The sequence below is a fragment of the Austrofundulus limnaeus genome, unplaced genomic scaffold (assembly GCF_001266775.1).
Source record: "Austrofundulus limnaeus strain Quisiro unplaced genomic scaffold, Austrofundulus_limnaeus-1.0 Scaffold516, whole genome shotgun sequence".
In the NCBI taxonomy this organism is placed as follows: domain Eukaryota; kingdom Metazoa; phylum Chordata; class Actinopteri; order Cyprinodontiformes; family Rivulidae; genus Austrofundulus; species Austrofundulus limnaeus.
In genome coordinates, this window is record NW_013952918.1 from 288,028 (window position 1) to 297,667 (window position 9,640).

At 38.5% G+C, this 9,640-nt stretch overlaps 1 protein-coding gene across 2 annotated transcripts in view; it reads right to left on the minus strand.

Annotated features, from left to right (window-relative positions):
- Positions 1 to 6,429: 6,429 nt before the first annotated feature.
- Positions 6,430 to 9,640, minus strand: part of LOC106530398 (probable cation-transporting ATPase 13A3) — a 34,924-nt gene continuing 31,713 nt past the window's right edge. The window contains exons 7-9 of one of the 2 annotated variants that reach the window (XM_014025999.1): positions 8,435 to 8,515; positions 8,157 to 8,252; positions 6,430 to 7,136 (exon numbers count right to left, since the gene is read on the minus strand). In XM_014025999.1, the coding sequence (XP_013881453.1) occupies positions 6,954 to 7,136; positions 8,157 to 8,252; positions 8,435 to 8,515 (360 nt within the window). In that variant the 3' untranslated portion in view covers positions 6,430 to 6,953. The remainder of the gene's footprint in view (positions 7,137 to 8,156; positions 8,253 to 8,434; positions 8,516 to 9,640) is intronic. The other variant, XM_014026000.1, reaches the window with a different exon arrangement.

A 9,640-nucleotide genomic window follows, 5' to 3' on the forward strand; every position in this document is an offset into this window, starting at 1 on the left:
TGTGTGTGTGTGTGTGTGTGTGTGTGTGTGTGTGTGGAGAGAGAGAGAGAGAGAGCAGCAGCAGCAGTCAGCTCCTCTCCCCACCCGAGGCTGAGGGAGGCTGAAGGTCAAAAGACGATCATGCTATGCTGCTAACTGTTCCATCCTCTGACTGCTGCAGGGGCGTGTCTTAGAGAGAGGCTTTTATACCAGAACACGGCTGCTGTGACGAAAACATGGAGAAGACATGTCACCGTGGAGAGCCGTTAACCAATATGCAAATTAGCCTGCAGCTACTGCTCTACCCATATGAGCTGCAAAAACAAGTTTTTAGACCAAATATTACAGATTTGAACAAATACGCACAAAAACATCAAAATTAGCACAGAAACAGTACTAAATAACATTTTAGACACAGTCTAGGCAGTTTATCAGCTAATTTTGGGGTAAGGTACTCTTTAAATAACAGACATTTGAGGCTGTATCTTAGGGTTGGCAAAGAAGAGTTAAGAAAAAAGAGCAAAGTAAGGTGTTAGCTTTCTTATACTGTTATCTTAAATAATGTGGAGTTTAACCAGAAGGACGAAGCGTTCTACTCGGCGTCAGCCAGACCTCGAGGTCACACACAGCCAGCTTTTTACCTTAAAGATGATTTTCAGTCACCTGCCAGGTATCGGGGGTGCTGCTGGAGAATCCGTCTTCAAGATCATCAAACAGGGAAGCCAAAGGCGTGTTTTTCAGACTCGCTTGGGTCTGCATCAAGCCGTAGATAGAAGGCGACCCCAAATTGGAAACCGAGGCTTCAAAATAAAACTTCTGTCTGGATAGTTTCTGAAGTGGCTAAACCAGGAGTTGGTTACCCACACTGTGAGTTTTCCCCGTTAGCGATGAAGGGGCCAAACCTGAAACAGTTTTCAGCTTTTTGATTCCCCGAAGAGAATCTAGCTGTCCAAAGTGACTGACGGCGGTCCGTCACTTTTTCTGCAGTCCGGGCGGAAACTGTTAGTTACTAAGAAGCTTAGGGAATCTAAGTTCCGCCCTCCGGAATGTTAGATTAGTAAAGTTATATCAAGGAAAGTGTTAGATTCAGAACTTGTCGTGCCTCCTGAAACTAAACAAAGATTATTGGTGCTGTGTGATTCAGAACAAAACATTTCATGACCCATTTAATTATCATCTGATGAGCTGTCTTCAAAACATAATCGAAAGAAGAATGAATTGTTTCAGGTTCAAAACATTTGCAAATAGGATTCAGACAAGTAAAACATTGATATTTCATCAACTTAAACCATAAAGATTATTTTAGTTAAATAAGAATTTTTCCACAGAAAAACCATACATAGCTGAAATCATCCTGAGGGAGAAAAGAGATCTGTCCTCTCTTCTCCTGTAACTTTGATAAACATTCTCTGATTATCAGCATGCGTAATAAGTTTCAGTTAAGAGAACAATAAATCAAATAAGATGAAGATTCTTCTGTTTATTATCTGATTTAGAAAGAAGAGAATGTCTCTTTGAAAGGTTAAGGCAACCTGAGGTGGCCTAGATTCAGTTTTAAGTGGAACAGAGTTTTTGTCCCTTCGAAGGCCCATCAGTGGACTGAAAGTCCAAGACCGTTTCCTTGATAATTTCACTCGAGGTGACCCCTACAATTATTAGGGTGACTTTTCTTTATTTAGGATGACAAAAGTAGAAGTTGTTAGAAAATAATCTTTACAGGGATTTCTGTTTCAGAGGTTTCTCATAATGACCTAGAATGAATGAAAGACAGATCAGCTTCACCATGTAGACAGTGCGGGTGTTTACACGGTTCACTTTTTCACTTGAACATCAAAAAGAAAGTTTAAAGGTGATATGAGATGTGTGAAACTGCACAGCCAGGTATGTGGCGCCAAGTGAAAAATCCATCCATCCATCCATTTTATTTACCCGTTTATTCCTTTCAGGGTCACGGGGGTCACTGGTGCTCACATCCAGCAGTCGCAGTGTGAGGGGTGGGGTACACCCTGGACAGGTCACAAGTCCATCACAGGGTGTACCCCACCCCTCACGGGGGTCACTGGTGCCCACATCCAGCAGTCACAGTGTGAGGGGTGGGGTACACCCTGGACAGGTCACAAGTCCATCACAGGGACACAGAGAGACAAACAGAGCAGACAACCATTCACTCTCTCACTCACATCTAGGGACAATTTAGAGTTATCAATTAACCTAACAGTCATGTTTTTGGTCTGTGGGAGGAAGCCGGAGTACCTGGAGAGAACCCACGCATGCACGGAGAGAACATGCAAGTGAAAAATGAAATGTTGAAATATTTTACTGACACATTTTGTATTATTTAGCTCACTTTTTGAGTGTTAAAAACTTTCCACTAACATTTTATTACTTAGCTCAATGGGCCTCATGCAAGAACATGTTCGTATTCTTATCCTAAATTTCTCCTACTTTTGTTCGTACAAAGGGTTCGTACGAACATGTNCTTGTTATTTAATACCCATTTTGAAAACGAAAATCCAATGACCAAAAGATACACTGACCCTACACTTTCTTCAGTTTATACCACTGATAGGAATTCAAAGATTGTGTATTATTTTTCTGTGTTGTCTTGTAAATGGTTCAAGGTTAAAAAAGACTGAAATAAATAAATAAAACTGAAAATTGAACCTTAGGTGGAGAAGTAGCTGGATTCAAACAGGGCTGACTAGATGAGCAAAACTAAATTAATTATTTTCATCTTCAAACAACTTCACTCTCAGAGATTTCATAATAATTCATGCAAACCTCTACTATAATCCTTTACACTGCTGTCAATTTTCCATTCTACAGTTATTTTGGCAGAAATATTGTAATTTTCCTCCTGGAAAGGACCATCACTGTAAGTGCTACAGCTAAGTGCTGCTGCACACATTTAGGCTCTCAATGACAGAGATGAAACTGTAAATATGAAATTGTAAAAATAGGAATTTTTTTTCTGAACTGAAGCTGTCCAAAGACTTCCCTACAAAAAGATAAGATATTTGCTCATGACTTTTCCACAGAATCCTCATTGCAAAAGAGCTGAACTCTCCTTTAAACAGTCCAACCTGTTCACGTCTTCCACAGGAAGAATCTGAACTCTAACAGAAAAGAACTGAAGCTCAGGAAACATTTATTTTCCTTTCTCACATACAGTACAACAGCTCAGGTTAAATGAATAAACTCATGACATCTGTTTCTTTAAACTTTTACAAACACGTTCCTGTTTTAGCAGCAAAGATAGTCAGGAGATAAAAACAGCTGCATGATGGTCAGTGGTAATATAAATCCTGTTCTGTAGAAGATCACAATCAACAGTTTGACACATWAAGCCAGTGATAACAGCTGGGTGTTAGTTCTGCAGGTCCATATGAAGCTACAGTCAGACTCAGGTTAGCGGTCGCTGTAGCTCAGCAGTCAGTGCTGCCGTCTCATGATCCTGAGGTCTCAGGTTTGKGCCCAGGTTTTGTCAGGAGTACTCAGTGTGAAACTGTGGCCAAAACTTCAGTTTGATCGCTGTGGTGACTCCTGCAGACAGGAGCAGCCAAAAAACTACAACAAAAATAAATAATAACCAGACATTAGTTAGATTAGCACCAAGTCTGCTAATGACCAGGATACTATAAACCTTTAAAATCTGACTATTATTACAAATATTCTGTGTTAATGACTTAACTAAAGAAGTGAAAATTCATCACTAGTACTGCAACCAACATCACCACCCAAAAAAATAAAAAAGTAAAATCATACTTTTAGGTTTGGAACACATTTCTAACATAGGTTGGCAACATTTTTTATCAGTATAGTTAAAGTTTCAGTTCTTATTTTGTCTCATTGTTACTGCAAACACACTTTAAATGAACATTTCAAACATTTCCAAAGTGGTGTTCTGTGTAAAAGTTATATCTTTCCTGATGTAGATGGATCTTTGACCCACATCAGTTAAACCTTGAGCAGACTGACAAGCTAATAGCTGCTCTGAATACAGATCACTGACATCTTTAAACTTTATAGTGTTTCTGTGAACTGCAACGAACTTTTGGAAATAGGGGCTGTTTTTAAAAAAGCTGTGAACAATCTGTCATTAGACTAGCCATTGGCTCATCAGTTCTGTCAGGTCATTAAAGAACTGTCTAAACTTCACACTAAGTAAGAACATTTTGTGTTTGGTTGATTATTTTTTTGTTCTAACATTGCTTCTTGGTAATGAACGCTTCCTGTTTATTGTCCTTTAAATGGAGCTGTGTTATAATATGGACTGAGCAGCAGAGCTGACTTTGTGTTAAAACTTCTCCATCAAACAAATTATTCTGTACTCATATTTAGTGATGTTTATTGAATTAAAGGAAATTTTGTAACTGATTAATTGAATGTTAGATGCAGTTTTGTATTTTATACTTTCTGATCATTTCAGCCTGTAAGTTTAATGCAGACAAAGAGTTGGTGTGTGTTATCYTGTGTTCTTTCTTTAGCCTAAACAAAAAGAGTTACGTACATTCTGATGCCTGACGTAAAATGTAACACCTCCAGAGGTGTAACCGGGAAGAGATGAACATGATAAGCTCAGTTCATTAGTGTTGCAGAGTCTCTGCTCAGAGCAGGGCTCCTGTGTTTTGTTTTGGTTTAGCTCAAGGTCTTATGCTGAGGCCTGCTGAGTGCTGTATGAACCTGACTGGAGTCAGAAGATTGAGAATAAAGTTTTAAGGAGAAACCCAGTGGATTCCTGTTTATTTGGACATACCATTTTGAACAAGACATTATTTTCTACAGAATGATGATTTGAAGATTATTTATCGACCTCGGCGCGTGGAATAACCACACACAGCCACAAAAACTTACTTCCTCCTGGTGCTGCTCAACAGCTTTGTTACAAACTCGTTCTTTAACCTGGCTAAAACTAAACTTTCTGAATCTAAATGAGAGTAAAACTGAAGTAATCACTTTTGGTAAAGTAAATTCAGATGACATTGGCCCTTTATTTTCATACAGCCATTCTACTGTCAGGAATCTGGGTTTTCTCTTTGATGGTGCCTTTAAATTGGATAAAACAGATTAATTCTGTTGTAAAGTCAAGTTTTTTCCAATTAAGACTAATTGCTAAGGTGAAATCGTATCTCCCCACTAAAGACCTTGAAAGGGTGATTCATGCTTTTGTTACCACTCGCTTGGACTATTGTAATTCTTTGTATGCTGGCTTAGAAAAATCACCTCTGCATCGCCTACAGACTGTCCAGAATGCAGCAGCTCGTCTTTTAACAGGTACTAAGAAGCATGAACACATAACCCCGGTCCTGGCTTCTCTCCATTGGCTTCCTGTTCACCTGTGAATTGATTTTAAGATTTTATTGATGGCTTTTAAAGTTTTTAATGGTCTGGCCCCATCATATTTATGTGATCTTCTTAACATCTACACCCCAGTCAGAGCACTCGGGTCTACCAACCAGTTCCTGTTAGATGTCCCAAGATCCAAACTGAAATCTAGAGGTGACCGGGCCTTTGCAATAGCTGCTCTAAAGCTGTGGAACAGTTAACCTCTTAATATTCGGTCAGCAGAGACTGTTGAGGCTTTTAAATCTTTGCTGAAGACCCATTCATGTTCTTTGGCTTATGTTTAAGATTTGGAGGTTCAGTTAGAGCTTTTTCATATATTGTGTTTCTGTATTTGTATCTATTATTTGTTTGTTTTTTGATGTCTAGACTGAACTGTGAAGCACTTTTGTCAGCTTGAAGAAATTTATACTTATTATAGATTAGTACTGATTTTATAAACAACACCAGATTATTAGCATTTCCTTATTTTATAATACTTTTATGTTTGTTATATTATGTGTTAATTAAATAGGGTAGCTAAATGTCCGAATTATATACAACAAATAATTAAAAGCTGTATTAACACCAGGGTGAAGTCTGTGTCTGAATGCCTGTGATTCAGCCATAGGCCAGCAGAAGGCGAACTCAGGCATTGAAGATTCTGTGTATAAATGGATCCATTTCCTGTTTTTCAGGCAGTGTGGTTTTGATTTGTCAGCCGGTGGCATAGTAAACCTCATTCGCTCCAGAATTCTGGGTTGTATGACATTTATTTCCTATCGCAGATCATCTTATTTAACACTTGTGTTTTCATCAGATTTCAGCTGATATTAAAACACGTATTTCTTACAAGCTTTTGTTGTTAATGTGCTATACAAATAAATTTGACAATGACATTAACATTTGTCATAACTCAGCCACTGTGGTTGTGTTCATGACTCTGAAACAAATATCAGCTCAAACTGATCCCACAGGTGTTCTGAATTGCAGGTCAGTCCATCCTCTACCAAACCTTGGAGGTGGTCTCTGATGAACCCCACTCTGTGTGTGAGTGCACCAGTTAATTCTCAGAGTCAGTACAGAATAAACTGCTATGGCTCCATTTAAGAGGAAATAAACAAGCTGTTCAATGGTGTGAGATTTATTATCAAGGACTGTCAACAAAGAAACAAACACTGATCAACTGTTCAGAACTTTTCCACAGATCACCACTTCCAGCTGTTTCTTCCACATTTGTTATTAAGCTAATGGAAGAACTGCAGGATGACTGAAAAGCTGTTTCTTCTTAAAGCAGTCAGTCTGAGGTTACAGTATGTGATTTTACATTTTGTTAAAGAAACATGGACGTCTCTATAAAAAACACAAAAAACGAGGTTTTGAAAGCAGCATGCTGCTTTAAAATCACAGATCCAGGTGTTGATCTCTGTTTCTTTAACTGAATAAAAAAGAAAAAGTTATCTTATTTCAGGGAATGAATGCAGAATTTCTTTGTTTTTTACACTGTTGGTCCAGATTTCAGCAGGTAGAAAACAGTAGACGGTTTAAATAGATTTGCTGGTTGAATCAAAACTATGAGTGAGGTCTGATCAGAGTCCAAAAGAATCCAGCTCATTGTTGAATGCAGGCTGGTTTAAGGCCTGTTTGGTTCATCAGAGGGGGGCAGAGACACACAACACTGGATTAGTGGCCAAGGTGACGGTGGAGGGTTTGGGGGGCCAGTCGGTGGCATCCTGCAGCTCCAGAGCGAGCTGGCTGTAGAGGACCCTCGGGGACTTATTTCTCTGACAGAATAAGTGAGAGAGGAATGTCGCCCCCCAGCGCTCGTTGGCCTCCTGTGAACACAGCAAACATGACTACCAAAAAAGATCCAAGTCATTATTCAGCTACTTCTGTGTAAATGCTGACTCAGCATTCGTACTATTGTTTATGTTTTTATTTCTCTGCAATGTTTCTTTGTTATCTGACAACATCTGCAGACTTTGTGTTATTTTACCATTCATACAATAAAAAGTGCAGCTCATTTAGGAGCTGGGTGCTATGACCTATAGCAGGGCTATTCAACTGACCAAAGTTCAGCTGCCAATTGGTTCATTCATCTCTTAAATCCAAACCACTGGTTTTCTACTTTAATTCCTCTAATTTTAGATAGCCTTTTGTACATTTCAGGTATTCTTGTTCTACTTCAGCTCTTAGCTCCCCTTCGTTTTTTAACTAGACTTTTGTTACTTTTAAAATTTTTTCAATTTTAACTCATTTAAATTTTTTTAACCTTTAACTAGTGGTCTTCGTATTTTATTTTTCCAAACTCATTTTCAGCTTCTTCAGTAAATTTCAGGAGAAGCAAACAGAATTCAGTTTGTCTGCAGAACGATCACTACAAACTTATACTTTAAATCTCACTTCACAGCAAACTATGAGTTAATAAAACACAGTTAACATTGGAAATGAAAGAGAAATAAAGGGATATTAAAGGAAAACTACATTAACCCAACTAAATGTTTTTGTAATGCTTGAAGAATCAAAGACATCACTACACAAATTAAATAATGAAACATGTCAGGAGAAGTGAGCTAAACGTGCACAGGAAGTGTTAGGAAGGAAGGACTGGTTCATAAGATTTTTTGCTAACAGGCAGCCACATCAACATTCTAGGCTAAGTTCAGGGTCAGCTGTTTGCTTTGGTGACAATGATTCTTCAAGCTTTACAAAGACAAGATTTTGTTCAGCAACGTGCTATAGCATATTGATGTTTAAAATGAGGTCAGAATAAAGAGGGGAAAAAACCAGACAGATTTAAAGGATGTGTCACACAGAGGGATCAGATTAAACAGAAGGTAGAAGAGTTTTCCAACCTGTGGTGTGGGGGCAAAGGAGGACTCTCCGGGGCTTTTCGCCCCTTGATTGTCTCTGAATACAAGCCTCCACAGGATGATGTCAAGGATCACAATCTACGAGAGATTTCACCAGCTGATCACCACTTTCAGCCCCACAATCACACAAAATTTAACACCAAGAGGAAAAGAGACTGATTTGTTCTGTTTATAAAGCAGCTGATTTGGTGAGAGCAGGGAAATGAGAGCAGATTACAGGCTGGCTGAGCCACAGCAGGTGTGAGGTGAGGAAGCTGTACCTCCAGCAGGAAAGACACCACTGCATTCGCTGCAACAATGATGAGCAGAGTCACACGCCAGTCATGAGGAACACACACGATCTGAGGGGAGGCGTGGGGTGGGGTCAAACTTCTCACAGAAATGATCGGATTCAAATAAATATTCTGTCAATAATCCAGGGCACTATACAGCAAGTAAGATTAAAAACAACACATTACTGTCCTGCTAAATAACCACCAGGATTCAGTGGTGGGCAGCACTAATCCAAAATTTAGTTGTGCTAATTATTTAAAAGTTATTTAGGTGAACAAGTTATAAAGTGTTTACATTTAATAAATCTTAGCACTGCCATAGTTACTAGTAACCTGTCATCCTATGTAGAAACACAGTATTTCCACTTAGTCATTTCATCCATTGGCTCAATGACTATACTGTAAGTGTAGTGCAGATATAGTTTTCACTCAAGGTGCTAACTTTATCTTTCATATATTAAGATTAAACATGAAACATGAAATACAGTAACAATGAGCGATATTTAAATTAGATTTCACCACACATGTAGATTTGCACACTTTATAAGGCCACAAAACTCATATTTTACCAATTTATGAAACGTTCCATGAGTCTTTGCTGCTTGGGCAGACTTTCTCCAAGAGCGCAGACTAAAACAAAAGTGTGCCACCACTCTGGCTACAAGCTTAATTGTTAAAAATACAGGATTTTACTGAAAAATATTTGCATTTCATGTATTATATTACTGCATTTAGCTTTAGATAGATTTTAATTTTGGCCCACTTTGGGAGAATTTTTGGGTACCCATGTCTGAGCAGAAACTAATTCTAAAATGCAAAATTGACTCAGAGTTCACCAGAGTATATTCCAATGAATGCATTCTGGGTACAGGACGGATTGGTGACAGGAAGCGAAAATACGGAGAACAGAAAACCGTCTACACTTCAAAATAAGAGCATGAATTTAAACTTTTCCCTACTTCTGTTATGGCTCCAGTTACAGCCCTTTCTCCATGAGCCCGGTTCTACTCTGGTTCAGGTCTGTTCAGTTCTGCTCAGGTGTGTGTGTGTCCCTCACTCTGTGATTATGGGCAGACTGTCCACAGCTCTGCTGTGTAAAAAAAGAAAAATGCCATTAAGATTTTACCGTTTGGTATTTATTTATTTATTTATTTATTTATTTATTTATTTATTTATTTATTTATTTATTTATTT